Raw genomic sequence first — 27,655 nt, 5'->3', positions numbered from 1 at the left:
AGACCGGTTTACACAGGAGTGACAAACACTTCATTTAGAGCCATCAATTTACTTTTCCCTCTGAGATGAAAAACTGTGGTGTGTTTTTGTCGTGTGGTGGAAGATGTTTTACTCTTTGTGTTGTTCAGGGACCGGGCTCCTTTCGTTTTTACGTCTGACATGGCTTACGTGATAAACGGAGGTGACAAGCCTTCCAGTCGCTTTCATGACTTTGTGGACTTGTGTTGTGAGGCGTACAACCTCATCAGGAAACACGCACATCTGTTCCTCAACCTGCTGGGCTTGGTGAGTTAAAAATCAGATAATCACTGGTGTTCCATCTGGCTAGCTCAGTTTGTGCCACTGGTGCTTGAGACTAATTTTCTTTACTTTCCCTAACTTTGCATTTCTTGTAACATGTGCATGCTTACATGTATATTGTCTACATTATTAAATCTGTTTGTGTCTTTGTGTGTGTACAGATGTTATCCTGTGGCATTCCTGAGCTGTCAGATCAAGAGGATTTAAAGTATGTTTATGATGCCCTGAGACCACACGAGTCAGAGACGGATGCCACCATGTACTTCACCAGGTTGGAAAACCAAAATAATTGTCATACACAGGAGAAGCATTTCCTAATTTCCTTCTGTACTTAGACCAGGGCTGTCAAGCATAAAGCCCGAGGGCCAGGGCCAGCTCGATAAATGCATTAATCCGGCCCATGAAATGAATTTAGTAATCCGTGTTCTAAATTAAAATTGTCTTCAGGACCATGATTGAGTTGGAAGATTTGAAAAAGAGCTCGTCTCTGTTATTCCACTAGGGGGCAAAAAATAGAGCGATAAACACAGGACTATGAACTCAACTACTGACAAGCTGTGCTTGATTCTTTTGCAAGATTTTAAAAAATGGATGTTGTAGCTGTGTCTGTTTTAAGAACTAATTTAGGGATTTCACAGGAACAATGACAACCTTTTCTTTTTAAAGGGTTTTTTTTTTTGTGACATATAATCCAAATGAATTCCGTTTCAGTTCCAGGTTGTAACTCAACAAAATGTGGAAAGGTTCAATAGGGATGAATATATATTTGGTTATATATTAAGTAATGAATTACAGTCTGTTCATGTGTTTGGTAGGTGATATATGTTCAGTCTAGTAGTGCATTAATGCATTTTTCAGATAAATACAGATAAATGAACACATTTAGGAGGAGTTATTGATGTGTTATTGTTCATTTTTTGGTCTAGTCCACTTGATATTGGACTGTGTGTAATGTAGCCTGTTAGGAAACCCCTGAGTCAGACAGTCTTCACCAGTCCAGGCATATCATCATAACTGCGTTACATTTTATCAAAAGCTTCATCATTGTCTCAATGTTGTTTTAATATGGTTTAATTTGTGTCAGGTTAACTGGGCAGCAGTTAAGCTGGAAAGGATCTTTGACTGAAGCACATTTAGGACTTCGATTCATTATACTGAATTGTTTCCATAATTGTTCAGTCACAGTTGTTCACTAACTGTATATATATATATATATATATATATATATATATATATATATATATATATATATATATCAAACTTAGTCCACTAAGCATGGCTAGGTTATGTTACATTAACTGGATAAAGTTAACCATGAGAACAGCTTACAACAGATTATTATCTCTGAACACAAATATAATGGTCATCACTTTGCACTTGTAAACACATTAGTGTTAGTGTTAGCTAACAGAACAGGTCCTACGGTAAATCAAAACCACAGAGCTTTCTACTCTTCACAAACATACACTATAAATATATTTTATGTGTATTTCTAACACAGTTCAGGAATATTGGTTTATGTGATTCAGGAATGAATCTAAAGATTTATTCACTGATGTATTAAACAGAATGTTTTAGTAGAAAACCTATATACTTTCATGCAGCTAAGTATATAGTGTAGTAGCAGTGTAGCACAATCATACATTCTGTGTATTATCTTCATCATACGTAGGTGACTGGTTAACTATCCTGTCCCTTTGGCCTACTGCTCTTGGTATGAAGAGAAAATGAAATGTTAAATCACTGGTATGAGGACATTTGTAACATGACTCGAAAGCCAGTCAGGACTGTTGAAAAGAAAGCTGTGTGTCTGCTCAGATTACGTGACTGTAAGTCAGGAGGAAAAACAGACACGCACGTCTGCAGCTAATGCAGTATTTCATTTTTAAAATGTGATGAACATCCCAGACCCAGCGTTTATGTAAAACGTGTTGAGCAGTGGAGGCTCTGTTACATTTCCGAGACTTTAATTACAGAAAATTGGTAAAGACAGAAATGTACTTTTTCCACCCATAACAATTTGCTGTTCTTACGCTGCATTTTGTTCCTGCAGCTGAATCTCAAATGGCATTTACTGCATATGGTGCACTACATAGGATGTACAAGACCATATTTATCCCCTAGATAGGGTGCATATGTCGTGAATAGGAATTTATATGAGACTGAGCCTAATTGTGGAATAAAAATGCATTTCTTATGTGAGGATGAGGTGAATTTAGCAGATTTACTAGTCCAGTAAACACTGGATGAGCTTTACAGTACAAAATGATTGTGGAATGAATAGATGTAATTATTATATTATATAGTTTTTATTTTGCACTTTGCGCAATAGTTTGCACTTCAGGGAGAGAAATAATGCCGTTATTGTTACCTATTGTTGATAACCCTGAAAAAAAAAAACCAAAAATGTTCAGTGTCTGTGTTTTGCTGCACATCCAACTGGAAACACGTTAATACTGTCACTTTAGTCTTAATTTATTTATGTCATATCACTATCATGATACTCAGTTTTATCAACTTTATTTTTTTCTCCACAACATGCAGCCTTAGAGTGAACTGTCTCCTCTGCTATTAATGAATTATAGGATTGCTGTGCATGCAATACTGCTTTCAGGTTCAACAGCCTTTTTATTTGGACTGTGCAAATGCTGTGCAAATATGCAGTCTATACAGACAGCAGCTTCTGGAATGAATATATTCATGGGGTTGTAGTATAGACTAAAATCCAAAAATTAAGACACACATTGAAAATTGCAGTATATCATATATACACATACAATAGAGTTTTGACTGTAATTCCTTGAATCTAGTTAACACTTTTCTCATCTTGCTAGGTTGATAGAGTCCAGTCTGGGCAGCGTGGCGACGAAACTCAACTTCTTCATCCACAACCTTGCCCAGATGAAGTTCGCCTCGTCCGAGGAGCGACCCGTTTTGTCGTTCGCACCGCGAGTCTACACGCTGAAAAGCGACGGCCTCATTCGCAGCCTGTTCGTGTGCCGCCACATTAAAACCTACAGCCCCAGCAAGGGTTATGTACGTCCCCCATAAACACAGCTCAGACGTCATGATGAAACATGATACAGGAACCATAGACACACTCATAGTGCTACTTTTGTAGTAAATCATAGGTTTTCAGCTAAGAGGTCTCTTGTGTAACTTTCTTCCTCTTGTTTAGACATACGTGGTGAAAGTGGAGCGTGAGGGCCAGCAGGGGGCGACGTTGGTTCAGAGGAGTTTTGAGGAGTTCCATGAGTTACACAGCAAACTGCGCCTCATCTTCCCTTCTTCTAAACTACCCAGGTACACTAATAATGTCTCTCAACAGGACCATGAAACAACCTTTCTTAGCTTTAATGCTAACCGATTTGGAGTCTAATACCTCTGATCAAAATGTGCAACAGACAAGGGGCAATTTGTATCACTTGCTCTTTGTATTTTGACAGTTTTTGAATGCTAATTAAAAATAAATCTTCACTAAGTGACAGTACTTGCTGTGTGCGTGTGCATCAATTACCTGGGGAAGAGATGGCACCACGATGCACTATGGGAAGAAGGCTAGCCTGTGGAGGCAGTGTGATGCTCTGGGCATCATATGTTCTGCTGGGTGACCTTGGGTCCTGGCATTCATGTGGATGTTACTTTGACATGTACTACTTACCTAAACACTGTTGCAGACCAAGTATACCAGTTCATGGCAATGGCAGTGGCCTCTTTCAGCAGGATAATGCTCCCTGCCACACTGCAAACATTGTTCAGGAATGGTTTGAGGAACATGACAAAGAGTTCAAGGTGTTGACTTGGCTTCCAGGTTCCCCAGATCTCAATCCAATCGAGCATCTGTGGGATGTGCTGGGCAAACAAGTCTGATCCATGGAGGCCTCACCTCACAACTTGCTCATGCCTCAATGTCTCAGAGCTGTTTTGTAGAAACACAGAAAACTAAAACTACCATTTTTCAAATGGCTACCAGTCCAGTACCAAGGATTCCAGCTCTGTGGCTTTTGGTACCTGCTGAAGATTGGTGCCAGTAGGAATGAGTGATAACTTAGGTGTGGGTCTGACAGCAGTGTTTGTTGCTGATTGGTGCTGTGGATTCAGAACGTTTTGGTTTCCTGGAAACCTAACGAACCAGGCTAAAATTACGATGAGCTAATCATAATTACATGCATTAATACAAACTTTGGAAAATATTTAAATGTTAAATCCCAGTGAGGTGTGACTTCACATAGCAGTAGTCTATATCCTGTCCTGATAATGTGTCTGGTGATAAAATATGTCATATTTAACAGAAACGCAGGAAGTCTTTGGCTTTTCAACTCAAAAATTATATCATCTTCTTTTTCATTCAACAAGTGCATGAATGTTATCTGACTGCATGTTGTGCTGGCATTAGAGTTTTTTTCCCTCATCCCTGATTTTAAAAAGATTGCCTTGCATCCGTGCATGCTAATGAATCAGCTAACAAATGAGTAGATATAGTATGTAACAATGGCCTGATTGAGCAGAGATTCAGGGCAGAGATTCAGAAGAGATGCGTGCCAAAGCACAGAGATGCTTAGCTTTAGATACAACTGAGAAATGTATGAACTAGGCAGCGGGTTCCATTTAAACAAGCATATCAGATGAAAGGTTTTGTTTTGTGCAGGTCAGTAGGGAGTAGTTTTTTTTCTTTGGTTGTTGGCAGAGTGGAGGAAAGAAAAACCTGGTGACTGGTACATCAGCAGCCTGCTGAACTAACTCATCCATGGAGCAAATACTAATGCAAAACTGATAGCTTTTATGTATAAAAGAGACTGATATTATTATGGTTGATGGCTTTTTCATCAGTAATTTTGTTGCTAGACAAAGAAACAGTGTTACTCAGAGCACTTCCTACATGTTGAGAATTTAACATTGGCATTGTTTCCCGTATTAATTGTCACTGTCACAGTCTTTCAAAATGACCTGGGATGAGAAACCCCTTACTGTTTGTTTGGTTTTTGTTCCTTTTTTTTTTTTTTTTTTTTTTGGGAAATAAACTCTTTGACTGATGGAAACTCTTGTATCTCTGCCTGCATTTTATCAGCGAGTGAGCAGATAAGCTAAAAAAAAGGCAAATGTAGTGTTCCTGGCACTACTAGTATCTCCTCACTGTGCTGTTATACACAAGCTCATGTTAAAATAGCTCTGTCCTTCTCTCACTTTGCTGTACTACAGCTTCCCCAGCCGTTTTGTGATTGGCCGCTCTCGCGGAGAAGCCATGGCTGACCGGAGGAAAGACGAGCTGAACGCATATGTGTGGCATCTGATCCACTCAGCCGCCGAGGTTGCTCAGGTACATTCCACTTGTCATTCCTGTTATTTCCAGCACATACTGTCCATTTCTAATACTATTGTCTACAGAGAAAACACTAATGAAAAGCAGGTTTGTTTTGGCTTGTATAATAACGCATGCTGTTTGTTCTATTTATACCTGGTTGAACTTAGCGTCCACCATTCCCCTAACCTGGCTTCAAAATAATAAACAAACACAGCTATAAATTAGGATCACGTTCATCCCATACTGCTAACAGAGATTCCTCACTTGGTTGTTATGAAACTCATAAATGGTCTGTGTGCTTGTGTTTCAGTCTGACAGCCTTGCTTCCTGGAAATCAGCCACAGGGTTCTAAGAAAGGGGGGGGAAAAAAACTTGTGCTTAAGATAGGCAGTGGTTCTGCCCCTCCTAGTCAGCTCTGAGAGCAGCTGAGCAGTTCACACTTCCGCCACTGTGTCTCCTTTAGGGAGTGTCTAAAAAAAAATGCTGTTTGACTTAGCATGCAAATTTATTTAGCATGCATGTAAACCTCAGCATGCATGTAAGCTAAGCTGTTTGTTTGGGTGGTGTGTTAATTCTTGGTATCCGTCTCCCTCCTTGCAGTGTGACCTGGTCTACACCTTCTTCCACCCTTTACCAAGAGATGAGAGGCCAGGAGGAACTGCTGTAAACACCCTGGGTAACAAACCAACAGGTGACTGTTCTTACATTTACACAACATTGCTTTTTAGAAGCTAAATGATGGTGATTCATCAAGCATGTGGACATGACAAAGCATACAACAGGGTTAATGTTCATCCACCATCATCATGTGAGTCCACTAATGAGTCATAAAGCTCAAACTAGTCCGCCTAAGAGTGCATGTGTGACAGCGATGATCAGAAAAAGGCCAATGGTGTGTTAGGACCTTATCAGTAATTTCCAATGAGCTTGAAATCAACCAGCACATGGTGGGCAGTCATGCAGGGTGAGTTGTCACGGGTCTGTAAGCACTTTGATTCTTTTTCTCCAGAAATTCAATAAAGCTAGTTAAACATTAATGGGGACAGCAAACAGGTCAGAGGTGAACACCATTCAGACAAGGCTGGCTCCATGACTCTTGTTTAATGTTTAATTAATGTGAGCTCTTTAAATCTCTCTCTCCATCTAATAACAAAATGAATTAATTATCGGCTGAGTGGCAGATGCAGATTATTCAGCTTAAATATTAAATCATACACGTGTGCTTCTCTCGTGCACAGATACATAAAGTGCTATGTCATACATTTCTGAGATTCCACCAAACAGGTTTTGTGTATACACTCACACACACCGTGATAAACACATTCTTCTGCTGTTACAGAGAGTTCTTGGACTCCTGTGCCTGGTACAGTGGCTGGTGAAGTGAAATTGTCCATTTCCTACAAGAGCGACAAGCTTTTCATTATGGTGATGCACATCCGAGGCCTGGTGAGTCTTGTGGCTTTGGTGGCGTTTCTGTTACGTGTTGCATGAAGAGGAAATGTAACATAATAACAATTCCATCTTTTCCAACAGCAACCCTTGCAGGACGGCACTGATCCTGATCCATACGTCAAACTGTACCTGCTCCCTGATCCCCAGAAAACAAGCAAGAGGAAGACGAAGGCAGCTCGCCGCACCTGCAACCCCACGTATAATGAAATGGTAAACACTGTATAAATGTCACGAGAGAGCACTTTATGCTTCCTTTGGAATGATCCACAGGGGCACTTACTGCATTTTGAAGTGTCTATGATAACAATATTGTGTTTCCTGAGAACCTGCAGTCTATTACAAACAAAACCAGAATTATATACAGTCAGGTCCGGAAGTATTTGGACAATGACAGAGTTTTTGTGATTTTTGCCTTTATACACCGCCACAATGGATTTGAAATAAAACAATCAAGATGTGATCAAAGTGTAGACTTTCTTTAGAAAGACCCACAAACAAGCAGCAACTGAAGGTGGCTGCAGTGAAGGCCTGGCAAAGCATCTCCAGGGAGGAAACTCAGAATTTGAGTTTTGAGAACATGGGCTCCAGACTTTCATTGACTGCAAAGGATTTTCATCCAAGTATCAAAATTATGGTTAAATTTACAATTATGTCGCTTTGTCCAAATACCTTTGAGCCCCTGAAAATGGAGGTACTTTGTTGAAAATGGCTGTAATTCCTAAATGGTAACTGCCATAACCTCTTAAAATAAAGCTGAAAGTCTACACTTTGATCACATCTGGATTGTTTTATTTCAAATCCATTGTGGTGGTGTATAAAGGCAAAATCACAGAAACTCTGTCATTGTCCAAATACTTGCGGACCTGACTGTATGTATATAAAGATTAAGTTGAAACATAATATTGTGCTGTATCATTTAATTACATTCTATTTATATTAGTGTTTTTTTTTAACCACATTTACCCCCAATGATGTCACTAGCCACTAGTTCTCCCCATCACATGACAGCTAACATTGTGAGTGAAGACACGTGCTTCCTCCCAGACACATGAAGCCACATTTTTTAATATGCTGGTCAGGTTACGTCACAGTGAAGCTGTGGAAAGCACTAACTTCCCTCTTCTGCATTCATGAGCTCACAGATGCCGTGATTGGTTAGTGTTGCTCTGATTGAGAGAGTAATGGAGAAGGTAATGCGTTCTCCATGTACAGCAGTTCCTTATTCATAGTCTTCTTCTGCACATGTGGATGCCTTCTTCAGTTCAACTGCAGGTTTTCAGTAGGGCTCAGATCTGGAGAATGAGATGGCTATTACTTACTGTTTTGACATTAAGTTTTGGAAGCATCTACCCATGGCCAAACTCTTGGTAGACACAGCTAGGTTTTGGTGTGAAATTCCTTCGCACTTAGCCATCGATCTGAGACCGCAATAAGGATAACAATTACAAAAAAGGATGACAGTTTGTTTGCAATTTAAGGTTGCCACATTTTGAGAAAAAAAAAATCTGTCCGGTGACAGATACAATAAATTTTGCCCATAGTCTTGAAGGGTACCAATAATTGTGAAGCTGAATTATTTTTTTTTTTTCAGCTCGTAAAACCATTATGTCTAATGTTTGCTTTGGTTTTCTTACCCTGTAGCTGGTGTATGATGGGATACCACGTGGGGACCTGAGCCAGAGGTCAATCCATCTTCGAGTGCTAGGCGACGGGGCATTCTGGGAAAACACACTGCTGGGCGAGGCCATCATTCCCTTAAAGAATCTAACACCTGGACAGCATTGGGTGGACTGGCACCAGCTGAGCACAGGCAGCGCCGATGCCAGCCGCTAACACAGCCACACAGTTGCAAAGACAGACACTAGGTGATGAACTGATTGCTCCTTTCGGATCAGCAGGTGTAATTTGGTGCGTCTCTGTAAAGGGAACCGACTCAGAAGATGAGGTCTGTTGAGGAGCATGTAGGTGTGTCTTGTCTTTGCATTGGGGTCTGTGAGTTGCTGCGTAGAAGGATGTATTTTCCCCACAGTGGGGGTGTTTGTTGCTGATTCTCCTGCCCTGGAGACTTGTAGACTCTGTGATGGAGAGCCATCACAACACGTTCTAGTTCTGTTGGGGTTTTTTTGCCCTCTACATGGACTGTGAGAAAAGAACATGGCTGAAATAGCTGTGGTAAGATAAGAACCACTGACTCTCTTGGATGCCGAATGTGTTTCAAAAGGATCTGAAAACTTTGTCCATTGTACAGCCTCACAATTTCCTGTTAAGAGAGAGGAAGTGAAATGTTAACTTATTTCTTTTAAGATGTTCTTTTATTTTGGCTCGATTTGGAGCTAGCTTTTGTTGTGACATTTATGTCTCTGTGATTTAGATTATTACAGATTTTACCTAGTAAGTAAAAAGGGAGTTATGGAATGTTCATCTAAAACGATTAGATTGGTGGCAGGGATCTATAATATCTTGAAAAACTAAAACATTTGAGATTCTGTGGCATTGCGAACTTGCGTGTAGTCATGCAAGGTCTAACTCAGTCCAATTGTCCTACAAGCTCTGTAGTATGAATGACAAAAGTAGCTTGATAACAGACTTTTGTTTATTATTCACTTCTTTTTTTTTCTTTTCTTTTAAACAAGCACCAGGCTTTGAATAGCTCCAGGATGCAGTGATTTTCAGAAAATAACCCTGAGCTTTTTCTTAAAAATCTGCACGTGGTGGGACTTGTGTAGGTTGGAGCCCAAATTTGGCAGAAACATTACACTTTACATTATAGCACTAGTGGTGACTTTAACATGCCTTCTCATATATAAGCAAGAAAATGATTTAAAATGAAATAAAATTATTATTTTTTTCTTACCAACACTATTAATGAACCTAAGGGGGATTTGATACATGGTATGGCTGGGCGATATGGACAAAATTCCAGGTAAAAGTAATCTGATTACAGTGCAATGAATTTCCACCAATGTACAGTAATATATACATGCTATATAAAACATGCTGGGTTTCCAGGTGAATTCTAGCTTTGTTTTTATTCATCGTGTATCTATAAACCAATTAAACCGTTTAGCTTTCAATAGGCACTACATTGTTTTAATCACATTGGCACTTTATAGACCACGAATGTGTGCTTTCCACATTGTGACCGTGATATACTTCCAATACATCGCCTAGCCCAATAGCACACAACCCAATAAAGACCGTATTTACAGGTGCTCTTAACAGCTTGCCGTGAAATGAAACGTGAAGGTTGAAACGTGACGATAGGAGCCTAAGCAGGCAGTTTAAGTTTCGCTTTGGACGCAGTATCTCAGCCTAGCACCAGTCTCTCCAGTGAGAACGTGTAGCTGAATGATTCATGTGCATGCTGTGAAATTTGCTACTGGATAAATGTTGCACTTTTGGCCTTATTTGCTATGAAGTATTTTGTGCTTACGTTTCTGGGATCAGTCAGTTTCTTTAAATTGAATATTTAATTTATTTGAAGAAAGGGAAGCAAAGATGAACCTTAACACATAAGTACTGTTAATATTCCTGTTAATGTTCATTCCTTATTCTGTTGAAATTGTTTGCAAAATTCAACTGTTGGGAACTAAATCTAACTTTTAAGCTTTAATCTGTGTGTTTTTTTTTTCCTTTCCAGAAATAGATGCATGTAAATGATTTGCCGAACCTGTGGCAAAGGCTGTTTTCTTTTTTTTTCTCTCTCTTGTAAACATTTACACATACTTTCCCTTTCTGTTTCTTTGCAACACAAACTTGTTGATCTGTCCACAATAGTTAACTCACTGTCCTAAACGAAACTAAAGGGTTTGATGGGAAAGTTTGTTTAATGAAGGAAACTAAGCTGCTTGAAATTCACCTATGTTTTCGATGTTATTTGAACAATATGTATGTAAATAACCAGTGTGTTTAGTTACAGGTGTGTATAACATGGTTTCTGACATGGTAATCACCTAAAATGAACCACATTGTAGCCTGGGGAAAGGTGATCTGGTTTAAACACCAAACTAGGTCCAGGCCTGAGATGCCAGTTGTCTTGCTCATGCTGTTGCCTGAGATTATACTATCCTAGTGTGTCTTATTTAATGTTGAAGTTAGTCCACTTATTTTTGAGGTAGCAAACTGTACTGAGTGTTAGTTTTATTACTGGTGAGTTGCTCTTCGTGTGCCCTTGTAAGGCTCAGATTTGCTAGGGTTATGAGGAAAATTTGCAAAGGACTCCAACAAATCCAAATTAGTTCACTTTGAATGACCACAGGCCGTTGGTGCAAGAGAAAATAGGAAAGAATGTGCATTCAAAATAAACAGGCTTAGTGTGTTGTACTTATTAAGAATATAATTTGTCTGTGCTTTATGGTTTTGTCACACTGTTTTGATTTCCTGACATAGCTATGTTCCTTTTAGACCATGATTTTTTTTTTTTAATAAATATTATTTGCACTAAATAATAAAATGAACTTGAATTCAAAATGGAAAAGAGACTGGTCATGTCTATGAGGATGTGAATCTGTGTAGTGTTGGCTAATTTGCTCTGCTCATTAATGCTAGCACATTGCGTATTTGTTAACCTCTGAAAGGGCAGTTCTGTAAATTAGCAACTGCTGAAAGTCTAAGAAGATCAGGTTTCATTCACACAAATGGAATGCACTCATTTAGCCCGTCTAATGCTGAATATACACTCAGTGGCCACACCAGTACACCTGCGCATCCATGCCATTTTCCAATCAGCCGATCATGTGGCAGCAGTGCTAAGCATAAAATCATACAGGTACAGGTCGAGCGCTCCAGTTAATGTTCACATCAAACACCAGATTGGGGGAAAAGGTGAGATCTCAGTGATTCAATCATGGCATGGTTGTTGGTGCTAGAAGGACTGGTTTGAGAATTTCAGAAACTGCTGATCTCCTGGGATTTTCACGCACTGTAGAGTTTACACAGAATGGTGCGAAAAACAAAAAACATCCAATGAGCAGCAGTTCTATGGGTGGAAATGCCTCATTGTAGAGAGAGGTTGCAGGAGAATGGCCTGACTGGTTCGAGCTGACAGGAAGGCTACGGTAACTCAAACATCTACTCCTTACACCCACGGTGAGCTCTCAAACCACCCCGCTGTTAGTCCCTGAGCTCACATTTTTGCCATTCTGATGTTTGATGTGAACATTAAGTGAAGCTCTTGACCTGTATCTGCGTGACTTCGTGCATTGCGCTGCTGCCACATGATTGGCTGATTTGATAATTGCATGAATGAGCAGTTTTTATAGGTGTTCCTAATAAAGTTGACATTGAGTACATGCCTTTATTAATTACTGAAAGATTTGTGAACAGTCTTTCACCCCTTGATTGTGGCTCACATCCAGCTTTGTTAACATCCCACAGTGTTTGGAATTACATCAAGCGTGTGTGTTTTCACTTGTCTGGCTCTTTGTGTAAGCAGTGTTTGTCACTGCATTGATTATAGTCATTAATGTTAATACTGCCCTGGGAGGAGTAATGATGAATGACAAAGCTGGTAATTATCCAAACAAAAGGCTCCTTCCTACAAGATTTACTGTTCAAGATGTTAGGATTTAAGGAAATCTGAAATAGTTATTGCTTTAATTATAAACGTATTTTAAGGATACGTAATGACAGCATTAACAAAAACTGTACTGTAGCCTGTTTTAGGCAGAATATGCAACAAGATTTTTTAAATTCTACAAAGAGGAAAACATCCAATTTATATATTCATCGGATCTGAATTTCTTGAGGTTACAAGTGAATTTTAGCATACTGTAAACTTTTCATATCGTTTCAGCCCTGTTTCATACTGTATATTGCATAAAGATATAAAGGTTACATTTAAGAATGGGTAAAGAAAAATGTTAAGGGAGCTGAATAGTTCATATTGCACTCTGATCTTACATTTTTAATTAAAGAGCTACTGTGCTGAAGAGGACATGACACTTCTCCTCCATCTGAGAACACGCTCACTGGGTTTTTATGTATTTATCAATTATGAAAGGAGTCTCCAGTGTCAGCACTTTGTAACAGTAAGTTTTCCGACACATCTTCAGGACAGAGAACTTTCTTCAGAGGACTTCTCTGATACATGACAAGCTGTGTTTTTTTGTCTTATTAACTTAGGGGGGGGTAAAAAAAGAGAGGCTGGTTAGGGAATGAAGGATGACACAAACCATTTAGCCCCATTGTACTATTGTACCCATTCAGCCATTAGTGAGGTTGTAACTGATGTTGGGAGAGGACACCCGATGCGCAGACAGCCTTTCAGTTCATCTCAAAAGCGTTCAGGGGGGTTGAGGTCAGGGCTCTGTGCAGACCACCCCAGTTCTTCCACTCCAACCTTGGCAAACCATGTCTTCATGTGCACAGGGGTGTTGTCATGCTGGAACAGGTTTGGGCCTCTTAGTTCCAGTGAAGGGAAATTGTAACGCTAAAGCACACAAAGACATTCTCGATAACTGTGTGCTTCCAACTTTGTGGCAACAGTTTGGGGAAGAACCACATATGATTGTGATGGTCAGGTATCCATAAACCTTTGGCCATAATGTGTGTGATGTTTTGGACATTATTAAAATAAAAACTGTAATCATTTATGTAGCAATACTTACACTTCAAATACGTTTAAAAATGTGCTGTTACTGGAAAATAATCGGCTTCGGGTGCTAATAGCCAAAAGCACATCACTCCACTGTTGATTATTTTCCTGTAACGACATGTCCCATTGTGTTTTATTCCTAACTTATATCACAGTGCTGTTGAATCATCTGTGGAATTGTTCATTTCTGACAGTAGGTTCAGGACGAGTTTTTATTGCTAAAACATGCACTTTAAATACACTACATGGCCAAAAGTTTGTGGACACCTGACCATCACACCCATATGTGGTTCTTCCCCAAACTGTTTCAACAAAGTTGGAAGCACACAGTTGTCTAGAATGTCTTTGTATTCTGTAGCATTACAAATTCCCTTCACTGGAACTAAGGGACCCAAACATGTTCCAGCATGACAGTGCCCCTGTGCGCAAAGCAAGGTCCATGAAGACATGGCTTACCAAGTATGGAGTGGGAGAACTTGAGTGGCCTGCACAGAGCCCTGACCTCAACCCCACTGAACACCTTTGGAATGAATTGGAATGCTGGCTGCTCCCCAGGCCTCTTCACCTGCCTGACCTCACTAATGCTCTTGTGGCTGAATGAGCACAAATCCCCACAGCCATGCTCCAAAATTTGGTAAAAAAAAAAAACTTCCCAGAAGAGTGGATTTTATTATAAAAAACAACGGAGGACAAAATCTGGAATGGAATGTTCAAAAAGCACTTATTTGTGTGGTGATCTGATGTCCACAAACTTTTGGCCATAGTGTATTAGAATTAACTCGCCCATTTTTAAACTGAGCTGAAGATTATTTCTGAGAACAGCCACAGGAAAGCAAGTATTTTCCCGACAAATTTCAAAAAGTAATTGCACTTGCAGTTGTGTTTTCTATTTGTGGACGCATAAACTGACATAATTCAAATGAAAATGCAAATCACGTATTACTGTTTGCATTTTCGTTTGCACAAACATGTAATGTCTGCCAAATTCTAAATGAAAAAGCAAAGTCCATTTGCAATTGCATTTCCCATATCTTACAAGTTATGACCCTGTCATATCGAAATAGCAATAGCAATTACCCTGTTTGGAGCCTGCCAAAATTCTAATGGAATTACAGTTCCCTTTGCATGTGCATTTCCGATGGCTTGCACACAAATCTGCCAATCAGTGTTGGGGTGGGACTTTACTATGGGGCGTGTTTGTATTTGGAAGCCACGTCAGTCACAGTCGACGGCCAAGAAGGAAAATGTTCAAATGTTTGATCTGGAATAATAAAGATATAAAATATTAAAATAAAATCTTAAATATTGGTTTAGAAATAATATTTTATATACATTACATACATACATTACATACATTATATACATAACTTTCATATACAGAATTTTTAGATAGATACAAACTTCCAGTATCTGCTAAGGAATATACAATCTTTGATGCAGTCTTGAATCTTTGTCTTTGACGCAGTTTTCAATTACTTTTGAAACTTGTCTGGAAAATACTTCCATAATAGCACATGCCTTGTGATATACACGAGCTTGTATGTTGCGTAACAGCTACTGGCTACGTGCGACTGTATTTCTATGACGATCCCTAACTTCGCCTTCATTAGCACGGAGTTTATTGACGGTCCCTTAGCCTTTCTGATGAAATCTCCCCTTGTTTGCTTTGGGCTTTTCTCTGCTGGCTTTCGGGAAGGGAAGGAAAAGGAGGAACACGAGGAGAAACCACTACTCAATCTACTGACGAATAACAACTGTCTCAGAGCGCTTGAAAGTATTTTTCTGCTGATTTAATTCCCTCTGTGTGAGACATTTCATCGAGTTTAACAGAAACGCGTGTTAATTCGCTAACGCGCTAGCTCTTATCGGAAGAGGAGGAGGACCCACAGCAGCCACGGACCTCGCTTCAGTATCGACTTCCAAACCAAAATGGCTTGTATATCGACGTCCGAGTTGGGATGTGTGGAATATGTCAGCTCTGTCTTCTTCAGCCTGCCTTCGCCCTGTCTCCTCTCTCCTGCTGTCTGTAAGTGTGTGAGCCTGATGAATCCTCAGTGCAGAGCTGCTGTGAGTGTGAACATGGCGAGAGCCGGGGACAACATGAGCGCCGACTGCCTTCACTGCTGGCTCACACCGGGAGCTAACCGGCAACATGCCCTTGCCGTTTAAACACCATGGACACCTTGGGGATTTGACAATATTGAATCCGGACAGTATTCTGAACTGCGACACTTTGTTGTTGACTGTTAGTTTCTTAGTAGCTAATATTTAGCAGCATATGAAAGTGACAGGTTTCTCACGCGCGCGCTTGCTAGCTAACGCTAATGTTATCCAGCTGGCGCTCTGACTTCCTCCGACTGCAGGTATTTCAGGCAACTTAACTAGTTAACGTTTAAAGTCTTCATTTACACTTTTTTTTCTTTCAGTTAACAGTTAGGTATTAAACTAGGCTTGTCAAAATAGAGAGAGAGGAAAAAAAAAAAAAAAAAACTCGATTAGCTCACTAGCTAAGAAGTTACCGGTGACTTCAGTTGTAGCCCTGCCGGGTTTTTTAATCTTCTAGGCTTCAAATTTCCTAACCCTATTTAATATTTTGGAATAATTAATATATAATAATGTATAGAAGTATGAGCTCGGAGGAACACTTCTCTGAGAGGGGTTCAGGGCCCAGAACCACCACCACAGCAGCTGCTAGCCTGGAGGTGGGGAACGGCAGCTCGGCTAGCTCCTGGATTAGCATGCTGTCAGCAGTGTCGAGGCCTGCGTGGGCTCTTCTTCAGAAATACCTGCCTGGAAGATCCAACACTTGGTCCGACGAGGCAGGAAAATCCAACCCTTACTTTGGCCATCAGCTAATGGCAGGTTTTGATAACCTTCTGCCTTCTGAGCAGAGTTCAGCTCCCCTGCGTGTAGCTTATGTTCACTGTCAGCATGAAAACGGCGGCTTTCTGACTTCCGGCGATGCAGAAACCCTCAGCTGGTGGACAGCAGACTCTCTGAGGGAATTAGGGATTCAGGACGCTGTGAATACGACTCTTAAGGCTCAACAAACAGACCCAGGGGAATACAGGTACCTCAAATCGACCAGAAAGCTTCTCAGCCGGGTTCTGGCCCCGAAAGAAGGAAAGCACACTGAGCCCATGCAGCCCAAGCTGGGCGTTTGGTACCCAAGTCCATCCACGAAATCTAACACTAACACCTGGTGGTGGCAGGGGCTTTGGAGATCTGACGACCCTCAAAACACTCTACCTGCTTTGTACCAGACTAGAACGTCTGCTGATGCTGAAACAAAGTCCCCGCATTGTGGAGAGCACCACAGTAGTGGGCATTGTGAGCCAGATGGCCAGAGGTCAGCTGTTGCACTCGATAAGCCGGTAGAACCGTTGGGACTCAGCACCGAGGCTGAATGCACATGCAGCGAACGTGCTGGATCGCCACGCTTCAAAGAGTCAGCTGACCATACAAGCCTTCACACAGCCAGGCTGGAATTCCTCGCAAACTCGGACTGCCTTCCATCAGTCCATGAACACAGCGTTTTAGAGCATCAAGTCAGTACCAGAGCTGCTGCCGCCTGCAGTGAGGTGGCAGTTCTGACCCCGGATCAGGACAATGGCTACTCTAGTTTGGAGGAAGAAAGTGCCAGTGCAAGGCAGTGTAATATGAAAGCTGTTTGTGTATTGTCGGACCTTGACAATTCTGCTGCTTCTCAGGCTGGCGATCATGGGCACGGAGGAGAGGAGGACAAATCTGCAGGGAATACTCTTTGCGAGAGGGTCGAGAACAAGGAGGAGGACAAGGAGGAGGAGAAAGCGCAAAACACAGAGTCTGCGATTGTACATGAGGCTTTGCCGGTTCAATCCACCCCTCGCTGTCAGAATAAGGCGATCGCATACATCATGGGCAGCCCCTGCAGCGACGAGTCAGACATGGAAGATGACAGTGTTCGGGACAGCGATGACGACGACGGCTTCGACAGCGACGCCTTGGACAGCTATTCTGACTCTGAGGACCCTGAGGATAGTGATGATGAGGATGAAGAGGATGAGGAGGATTCAGAATCTGATGAACTTGACTCTGAAAATGAGAGAACGTGGAATTCTTTGTGCCAAACCAGGGATCCTTATAACCCTCTCAATTTCATGGCCCCTATTCGGACGTCCCGGAAACTCAGTGCATCTGCGGTGAATCCGTCCCCTGTGGGATCCCCAGAAGAGCCCGATTCCCTTTTGTGTTCCTCCCCATCATCCCCTCCTTCACCTCTGGGAGGAACCCAGAAGGACATGGAGTCCAGCGAAGAGGCCTGTTCATCGATGGACGAAGCTGAGAGCCTGAGACTTTGGAACTCCTTCAGCTGCTCATCAGATCCCTACAGTCCCCTGAACTTTCAGGCATCAATCAGGACTCGGCAGCCAGCCAGACAGCGCTGTAAGAAAGAGACACCAGTTGAGCCTCTGCTCTACAGGAAAGAGGAGGCGGAGGAGAGGATGGACAGCGGCTTCTCAGAGGCAGCCACTGTCCAAGGCTTCGGAAGTGCTGGAGCTGTCAGGCTGAAAAAGGTTAGTGTGATGTCTGGAATTTCGATCAATTACTTTGCAGGTCAAGAAATTCACATATTACCTAATGTTGTTTTTCGTGGTCAAAGTTTCTTTTCTTGTGATTAGGTATTAACCACTTAACTAGATAACACAAAACAAAAATAAATATCTTTTATAGACAAACTTAACCCCACTTGGCTTTTAATCATGTAGGTTTCCTTCACTTCAATAACATGTAGTTATTTAACAGTATACACCTAGAGGTTTTGTGCAACACAGTACATAATTATAGTGTTGAACATTTTCCTATTGTAACGCTAACTGGAAAGTTGCTATGAGTCGATAATGCAGTTTTATACATATTGCCATTTTACCCAATACAGACATACAGTGAAAATTGTGTCTCGTGTAATCTCTGTTAGCCGTGTGGCAGTTTAGACGTCCCGTTTTTGGTTACTGGTCTTAGCATCAGTAGTCACAGCCTGGATGTTAGATCATTTAGATGATGTAAAGCAGTGCAAGCAGACGTTATTCTTTTTTTTTTTTTTTTTCCCCACTCATCGTCTGATGCAACACTTCCATTTTCCTCTCTCCAGGGAGGCACGAGTGAGTACTCTGCCCATTACTCATTATCACTCTGGCCCATTTTCAGTCTCTGACTCCATGCTAGTCATAGACATTATGTCTAACCGTAGAAGTATGCGCTGTCCCCGGCACTGCAACGGGCCAGCCAGCCACCATCACCCCCACACCTTCTCCTTTTCATTTAATATCAGGTCATTGTAGAGGAATATGAAATGTTACTTAGCAACAGTGAACAGTGGTGGGTGAGAAATGTTGGATCCCTTCTGATTTCTGAAAAGATAAGCATGGATACAGAATCTTTGGTTGTCAAGTCTTTTATTTTTTTAATAGATACTGGGAAATTTACCATTGCTGAAAGCTGTTATTTATTTTATTTATATGTGTGTGTATATTTATGTGTGTGTGTGATATATAATATTCTGTCCACTTTATTAGGGACACCTGCACATTCATTCCCTAATCAGTGAGTCATGTGGCAGCAGCACAATGCGAGAAAAAAAAATCATACAGATACAGAAACCGCTGATCTCCTGGGATTTTCACACACAGCAGTCTCTAGCGTTTACACAGAACGGTGCGAAAACTGGAAAAACATTGGGTGAGTGACAGTTCTGTGGGTGGAAACCCCTTGTTGATAAGAGGTCAAAGGAAAATGGCCAGATTGGTTCAAGCTGCCAGGAAGGATACAGTAACACAGTATAATGACTCTGTACAGTTGTGGTGAGCAGAAAAGCATCTCTTTTTCTAATCTTCAGCTGTCCAGTTGACAGGAGTGGAACCTGATGTGGTCTTCTGCTGTTGTAGCCCATCCACCTCAAGGTTTGATGTGTTGTACATTCTGAGATGCTTTTCTGCTCACCATGTTTGTAAAGAGTTATTATCTGAGTTACTATAGACTTCCTGTCAGCTCAAACAAGTCTGGTCATTCTCCTCTGATCTCTCATCAACAAGGTGTTTCAGCCTGCAGAACCTCCACTCACAGGATATGTTTTGTTTTTTGCACCATTCTGTGTAAACTAGACTGTTGTGTGTGTGTGAAAATCCCAGGAGATCAGCAGTTTCTGATGTACTCAAACCAGCCAACAACCATACCACAATCAAAGCCACAGAGATCACACTTTTTCTTCATTCTGATGTTTGATGTGAACATTAACTGAAGCTCCTGACCTGTATGCGTATGATTTTATGCATTGTGCTGCTGCCACATGATTGACTGATTAAATAACTGCATGAATGTGCAGGTGTACAAGTGAGAGATGAAACACACCAGGACTCGCTGTTATAGGAAGAAGGTGGTGTGATTTTGCAGCACATCTGGAAGTGTTTTATTCCTCTTATACCACAACAGTTTGTCAATGATTCCAAACTCAATTTATCAAAAAGCAACACACAGTACTTTTATGTTTATGGTTATATCTAATGTTTCAGGTAGTTTCTGTTATTGCTGTCAAAACCTGTTCACTTGTTAGTTTTCTCACTCTTTTAAGTTAATAAAAAGTTTATAATAATAAAAAAAAACTTGTTACAGGACTACAGGCTGAAATCTTGAGCTGAAACTCAGTAAAGCTTTTGATATGTGTTTAATAGTTGTACCTCTGGAAAAATTATACTGGATTACAACATTGATGAAGCATTTTAAATGTTAACAGAACATTTTTATTCAGTTAACAGAATATGTTTGTTAACTCTTACACGTACTCCCATATTGAAAAATAGGCAGAAGGCACACTGATATGAAACGGTTACCTTTAACACTTGTATTTAGTGATAGTTTACCTCAGGCATTTCATCTGTCTGCCGTTTAAAGCTATAAATGTGCTAAGGAAACAGTTTTGCACAGCAGCTGTATTTGTGAGATTTTAAAAATTGATGTTTTGGCATAGTGGCTGATTTTTTTTTTTTTTTTTTTTGTGTGTGTGGGGGGCTTTTTTGCAGTAGGGTAACAATGTCTGTATAATAAAACAATGTTGGTTATGATTTTTAGTTTTATGTTTGTCATAGAATTACCTAAGTTTTAAGCCTCGTCCCTGTTTGTTTCGGTGCAGGTGACGTTCATAGAGGAGGTGGAGGAGTTCTACGCCAGCAGTGACGAGGAGCGGCACGGCCCGTGGGAAGAATATGCCCGAGACCGCTGCCGCTTCCAGCGTCGTGTTCAGGAGGTGGAGGAGAGCATCAGCTACTGCCTGTCTCCCAGCTTCCGCCTTAACATCTTTCAAAGACGCTATCCTAGTAGCTGATTAACATTTTAATTTTTTTTTTTTTTTTGTGGTTATTTTTGATTGCACGAAACAGATAAATTATATACATATCGGGTCTAATTCAGGGTGAAGAAGAGGCACGGAAATGAAAAAGGAAGGCATAAAGACTCCCGTGTTGCAGTTTCATCAGTGTGTGTCCGGGTCTAACACTTCACTTGAGTCATACAGAAAAGAGCCACTGTTCTGTGGAGAGCTTCATTACAGTATAGAGGAATGCAGCTTCCTGAACACCACAATACAGTAATGAAGAGAAGAATGGCTTTTGTTATATAATGTCCAAAATGGTCTGCGAATGAAAAGGTCACAGTTTGGACCAAAAAAAAAAGGTTCTAGGCGCCTTTGAAATGCCATGTTGTGAGTTCATCTGCAGGTATTGTTCATGTTAAAAGCCACTAATGCACTAAATGCAACTCACTTCTAATGAATCACTTCTAAAAAAGTCTTAAATTCAACCTCTCACCTGTATTAGTGCAACAGTATTGAAATCTTGCCCTTTAGTGTTAGAATTTCCTGTTGCCTTCATGTACGACCAGGATTTTATTTAGGCTGTGTTTAGATGGGTGGCCATTTTTTTCCCCCAAGTTTTAGGCATAAATTTTCTTACCAGTACCATCTTTGTTTTCCATTACTTGCTCCATAAAGTGGAAATTTGGATTTATTTCTATATTAAATTATAGTAATTTATTTCTATAGTAAATTTTCTGTAGTAAACTAAATTAACACGACACAACTTTGCAGGTGGTCAGAGTGTTTTGTCCCTAGTGCCATGAAAAAAACTTTTTTGTATTGTGCGTTGAACATGTATTCAAATTTTTTTTCCTTTCCTGCAAAAATAACACTCCAGACATGCCAATCATCTCTTCTTTCATACCAGGAGTAAGGGACGTCAATAAACCCGGGTCAAATGTCCTAGCCTTTCTAAATGCAGCCGTAAAACCTGTTCACTAATTAACCTTCAAGCCAAAGATAGCACTTGAGTTCTGTACAGATCCCTTGCTGGAAGCTCATTTGTTTGAGTGCACAGCGCTGAGAGATGATGTGGATGATGAAGCATCACCACATGAACACAAGTGAACACACGGTATTTATAGAGTTCAGCGAAGCCGAAGGCAGTATCAGATCCTGCATCTGAAGCCTGGCAGGTCTTCACGCTCCATATTTGCATGGTCCTGTGTAAGCGTACAGCCCTAGCTTTCATTATGTTCTAAACTCGCTCGAGAATCACTGTGGTGTGTATCGTGTCTTAAACGAGAGGTCGTGTCTCTGTAGTCGGAACTGTGGCAGCTGTGACCAAGCGGCTGGATCTATGTGTATGACTAAAAAGAAATGCAGGGAGCTAATTGCATGATGATGATGATGCTCTAATGAAGTAATATGCTTGATGTCAAAGCATAGGGTTAATCTGTATAATTAACATGGAAGTGTTTTATTTTTCTAAAACATTTAGGAGTATAGTTATTCAGCATATATTCTGGGTTTTGTCTTAATCAGTTTAACATACAAATAAAACTATTATTTAAATTGAGCTGTGTGTGAACCGGTTCTTACAGGAACTTCATTAGGAATGGTAATACCTGGGTATTGAATGTTTCAGGTTTCATTTTGCATCACTAATACACTGGTGTATGGAAATACAGATGCTTTCTACTTTTTTAGACTAAATGTAGTTAATAGGTTCAAGATTTTAATGGATGAGACGGTGGTGAGAGATTTTGAGCACAATGGGACAACTATGTTAATACTCTAATGTAAATTTTATTTTTAGTTTATAATTTACTTTTGCAGTTCCACATAGACATGTATTTACTGCATATCAAAGGAAGCGAGCTGTTTTACACAACTGTACTCCAATAATCACAATCAATAAAATGTCAGGCAGTCCTGCCATCTAGTGGATACTATTGGTAACTACATTTATCACAAATAGACAGTGTTTTGTAATAAATGTAGTTACCAATGTTGTCCTCTAGAAGGCATATTTTGTTTATCATTATTATTACATTACAGATGTTTATAAGTGATTTCATCGACAGGTCCAAACATTTTGTATATGATTTACAATAAATATTTCTACATATTATAATGCAGTTAAATGATGCCTATATAAAGCAAAAAAAAAAAAACATTCTGGTAGAAATACAGTATTAAACTATCTGATATAACATTATTAACCAAGTGCTTTAGAAATGATCAAGTGCCTGAACTGGTTCGAGGAGCACATATTTGAAGTACATTAAGTGCAGGATGAACAGTTTGCCACCAGAGGGCAGCGTGTGTCCTTTTCTTTTTGACCACATCCTGTTTCAGCGACGCTTATAGCCAATGAAAATCCGTTTCAGGCGAGATAACGTACATGTTTCCCCGCCCACCAGCGAGTCCAACAGCCAATCACAATAGCCATATTTTTTAATTTATTTTTTTCAAAATCTACCCGAAGTATGACCTATCACTTAAACTATTTAATAAAATTACTCTACCTTCTGATTAATAAAATATTATTATACTTATTTTAGGTCTACGTAAAACCAGCAATTACATTTTTGCATTGATAAATACAGACAGTGCAGTAAGTACAGTAAGTATGCCTGCAGCAGTGTTATTGCAGCTATTGTTTCTGAACATGTCATTAAAAAAAGATTTTGAAGGTAACTGTTCACCTCCCCACTACACTACACTACACTACACACATCATTATAAGCAGTGCAATCCGAACAAACAGAGGAGTCAAACACACATTTCACTATTCTTACTAAAACTGGTTATAAATCTTTATGAAGTGCCAATCAACTGAGATGTTTATATGATTCAACTGAAGGAATTAGATCATCATGAGATAAGCTCACTGGTGATTTGTAAGCAAACAGATAGATACGGCTCTTCAGATATGCGAGTCGGTTCACTTAAAAGAGTCGGCTAAAAGAGTCGACTCATTCGCGAATGACACATCACTGTCGCGGTCTGGAACGTGTGACGTCACTATTGGCGTACTGTTTAGCGTCAAATTCTGATGCTGCCTTCAAGTGCTAGGGGAAATGATCCTACTTCCCCCTTCTGAAGTGGTAATTACGAGTATGTCGTGTTCACATGCTTTGTTGTCGGAAAGAACATGAAATATGGACGACGCCAGGTTCATTCATACATATTTTGACACATATTAAATATATATTAAATATTTTATATTTTGACACATATTACTCAGTTAGCTAGCTTGCTGACGAGAATGGAATTTTGGTCAAATAAAAACTATTTTCACGGTGTAAAATGTACAGCATGTATAGAATGGTTGCTAATATAAGTACATCAGTGAATATGACCAAAACAGCAAGCGCTAACAATTAGCTGCATTTAGAAAAATGAACCAAACCTATCATTCAGTACAGAAACTGTACTCTCCTCCGCCATGTTGAAAGTTTAGGACTCCTCCCATCTCAAAATCAAAATTATCTCCGAGTTTCCCAGTCGTAATGACGATTTGAGGGCTCATTCATATGCAACTTCCTAGTGGGAATCTCGTATTTACGATAATTCCGAGAGCACGTGAAGGCAGCATAACTAACATACAGTACACTGTTATTAGTAACAAGCAGTGTAAGATTCTAATAAACACTACACTAATATTAGGTAATTAAAAGCAGTAACCAAGTTCACTTAAATGATGGCTAATAAAAGAATTATTACTATTATTATTATTATTATTATTATTATTATTATTATTATACACTATATGCTGTGCTTAAAAACTAGTAGCCAAGTTCGCTAGCAATATTAACTAACATTAAGCTAAATATTCTATTTTGTAGTTAACACCAGTTTTGCTAGTGTGGGGAGGCTAGGCTAACTAGAGCTAAATTGTATAAATGAAACCCATTAGCCAAGCTATCTAGCCAACATTGGGCTCAGAAAAACATTAATTGTAACCAGTGGCCACAGTTGTGGAGTTAAAACTAGTAACCAGTTGACTTACCAACATTAGTACAACTCTATTCTATTGTGTAGGTAAAACCAGTAGCCTAGTTTGCTAACAAGGTAGCTAATGGAAACTAATGTTAAGTAAATTCCTTTGTTGTGTAATTAAAATTACAATGACTAAACTTATGATTAACATTTCTGGGCCCAGTGTAAATCCGGGCTCTTCTCGCCAGGGCGGCTTCCCATATCGTGAAAATGTCTTTGAGAGACTTGCATATTAATCTTTATAATTAACACGTGCTTCAATTTGTCTCATACCTCCAGGGTTGAGGGTTCGAATCCTGCCTCTGCCCTGTGTGTGTGGAGTTTGCATGTTCTCCCTGTGCTTCAGGGATTTCCTCCGGTTGCTCCAAAGACATGTGTTGTAGGCTGAATGGTATCTCTAAATTGTCCGTAGTGTGTGAATGGGTGTGTGTGTGTGTGAGATTGTGCCCTGTGATGGGTTGGCACCCTGTCTAGGGTGTCCCCCGCCTCCTGCCCTGAATCCCCTGGGATAGGATCCAGGCTCCCCACCACCCTGTGTAAGATAAACAGTACAGAAAATGGATGGATGGACAGACTTTTAAACTTTGATTAACGGTATCCTACTTTACAGTGTGTTCGACTACCTGCTGACATTTGCATGCTTGCTTCGTCTCTACCTAAGAGAGCGATGCAGCATCACTTTAGTACTTTAGTCTGTCCAGCTTTCTCATCTCCTCATCTGCTCAAAACAGATCAGCTTCCAAAGCTCCAAAACTTTCATGCTAATTCCACAGTCGGTGCCATCGTTCTCATCTTGAAGATCTCAAACTTAGTCGAGCCTCTGCCGTAACTCAGCGCATTGCATTCTGGAACTTTGAGTCCAGCATTTGCACCAGTGTCTCCACTACTTCTCCACTGGATTTATCATTGAACATCGCTGAAAAATTGTGAATGAGAACAGAACAGCTCATGCCCTTTTGTTTTCAGGACTCATCCCTTATGTTTGATATCACTGAAGATTTTTTTCTCCTATTAAACATCAGTACATAATGTCCTCAGCACAGGAATATTGAAAATACAGTATCAGCCAACAAATTGGCACCAGAATCACTAAACACATCACAAATATCTCAGTAGAAACATATTGATGATGTGTTACAGGGTGGATTTTTCCATTAAGGGCTCTTGTTAGTCAGTTCCACAGCTCTGTCCACAGAGACATCTCTGCCTGTCTGCGTTTTTCTTTCTTTGTGTCTGTTTTACCGTATTTGAATCCAGGGGTTAATCCAGAACTGCACTGCTGCTATTAGACGGCTAGGTGCTGTGGGTGGTCCTGCAGGAGATTCCAGCTCTCTCTGTCTTTAACATGAATCTGCAGCTATGATGATACCTCCCACCACTGCACACTGCACTCATTAGCACTGAGATTCCTTGCTGCCTCTCCTTCTCTTCCTCACTCCTGATGGAGAGCTCAGGCAGAGTCATGTGACCCCTCAGGATTTGCAGCGAACATGCTCCCTCACTCCACCCCTCCCTCCACGCGTCGCCCCTCCCTCCTTTCATCCCTTTCCGAGAGGAGGATGCATGTTGTTGTACAGCATCCCAAAGCTTCACACCCACCAGCACTGGCTCTGTTGTAGCTGCCTAATGAATGGCTGTTGCTTTTTCCTTTTCCTTTAAGCCTTCTATTTATTCCTTCCTCTGACCATCGTATACACGGTCCATGCCAGACTGCCATCATCTCCTGGCTCTACAAGGCTGATTTTATATCTTGTGGACATATTGGAGACGAGTAATCAGAGACGTCGAGGAGAGCTTGGAGCAGGTGGCTGGTGAGTATGCCTTAATGGCTGTCAGTGGTGTTGATGTGGTTTTGTGCTCGAGTATAAACCATGTTTATTTTATGTGTGTGAGAGACACACAATGTATTTGGCTCTTTATGGGGACCAACTGTTCCCATGATGATAGGAATACAGAACAATTTTGACATTGTGGGGACGTTCAGCTTGCCATGGAAAAAGTGCTGAAAAACAAAAAGAGCCATAAGCGTAGCATTATTTATCTACAGCATTACACGTCAATGGAAATAGCTTACAGTGATAGCATTACAAGATTCTGTGTGTGTGTGTGTGTGTGTGTGGTGGGGGGATAAGCTGCTCTGAAATGGCCATGCTGGAAGCTCCATGTGTTGTCAACACACTGATCCTGTTTTGACATCCGTGCACTCATCCGTTCTCCATTCATATGGACAGCTGTTTAATGGGTTCAGAGGAATAATTGATTACGCTACTATTGCAGCACAATTCTAGCCATGGCTAATACACAACAGAGTGCAAAACCGTATCCTCTACTGATGAAAAGGTTCATTTTTGGGTTCATTTTCATTGCTCATTGCATATGCTGTGTCACCAAATGTGTTCTTCGCTGAACCCCAGAGTGCCACCACCTGTCTCCTTCTCTCGTAATTTCTCTCTCTCTCTCACTGTCAGTGATGTTTGCTTGAGTCATGTGGGTTTCAGGAAAATGCAGTGTTCTCTGTTTGACACATTCATGGCAGTATGGATCCCCTACATATGCAAAAGATGTGCGAGTAAGTGCATGCTTCTGATTATTCATTTTGGGGGAAATTTTTTCAGTCTCCGTGATGATGCATGTGCATTAATACAAATGTGTTACGTAGTCTTTAAGCCAAAAA

The 27,655-nt window shown here is 40.5% G+C and overlaps 3 protein-coding genes across 3 annotated transcripts in view; all 3 read left to right on the top strand.

Moving 5' to 3' along the window:
• Positions 1-16,117, top strand: part of pik3c2b (phosphatidylinositol-4-phosphate 3-kinase, catalytic subunit type 2 beta) — a 64,552-nt gene extending 48,435 nt beyond the window's left edge. The window contains exons 25-33 of the mRNA XM_026935382.3: positions 129-285; positions 462-571; positions 3,135-3,336; positions 3,479-3,603; positions 5,500-5,617; positions 6,203-6,293; positions 6,942-7,048; positions 7,136-7,264; positions 8,696-16,117. Coding sequence (XP_026791183.3) covers positions 129-285; positions 462-571; positions 3,135-3,336; positions 3,479-3,603; positions 5,500-5,617; positions 6,203-6,293; positions 6,942-7,048; positions 7,136-7,264; positions 8,696-8,887 — 1,231 coding nt within the window. The 3' untranslated portion in view covers positions 8,888-16,117. The remainder of the gene's footprint in view (positions 1-128; positions 286-461; positions 572-3,134; positions 3,337-3,478; positions 3,604-5,499; positions 5,618-6,202; positions 6,294-6,941; positions 7,049-7,135; positions 7,265-8,695) is intronic.
• On the top strand, positions 15,324-22,552 carry LOC113539585 (protein phosphatase 1 regulatory subunit 15A). Its single transcript, XM_026935422.3, has 2 exons — positions 15,324-18,205; positions 20,815-22,552. The coding sequence occupies exons 1-2, from the start codon at positions 16,265-16,267 to the stop codon at positions 21,004-21,006; spliced, it is 2,133 nt and encodes a 710-aa protein (XP_026791223.3). The 5' UTR covers positions 15,324-16,264; the 3' UTR covers positions 21,007-22,552.
• A 4,013-nt stretch (positions 22,553-26,565) lies between these two features.
• plekha6 (pleckstrin homology domain containing, family A member 6) overlaps positions 26,566-27,655 on the top strand; it is a 103,072-nt gene continuing 101,982 nt past the window's right edge. Inside the window, exon 1 of the mRNA XM_053227311.1 lies at positions 26,566-26,792. The gene's annotated coding sequence lies outside the window, so the exon portion shown is untranslated. The remainder of the gene's footprint in view (positions 26,793-27,655) is intronic.

This window comes from Pangasianodon hypophthalmus, chromosome 20 (genome assembly GCF_027358585.1).
Source record: "Pangasianodon hypophthalmus isolate fPanHyp1 chromosome 20, fPanHyp1.pri, whole genome shotgun sequence".
NCBI lineage: Eukaryota > Metazoa > Chordata > Actinopteri > Siluriformes > Pangasiidae > Pangasianodon > Pangasianodon hypophthalmus.
The sequence above is the reverse complement of the archived record's forward strand: the minus strand, read 5'-3'. Positions and strand labels throughout refer to the sequence as shown.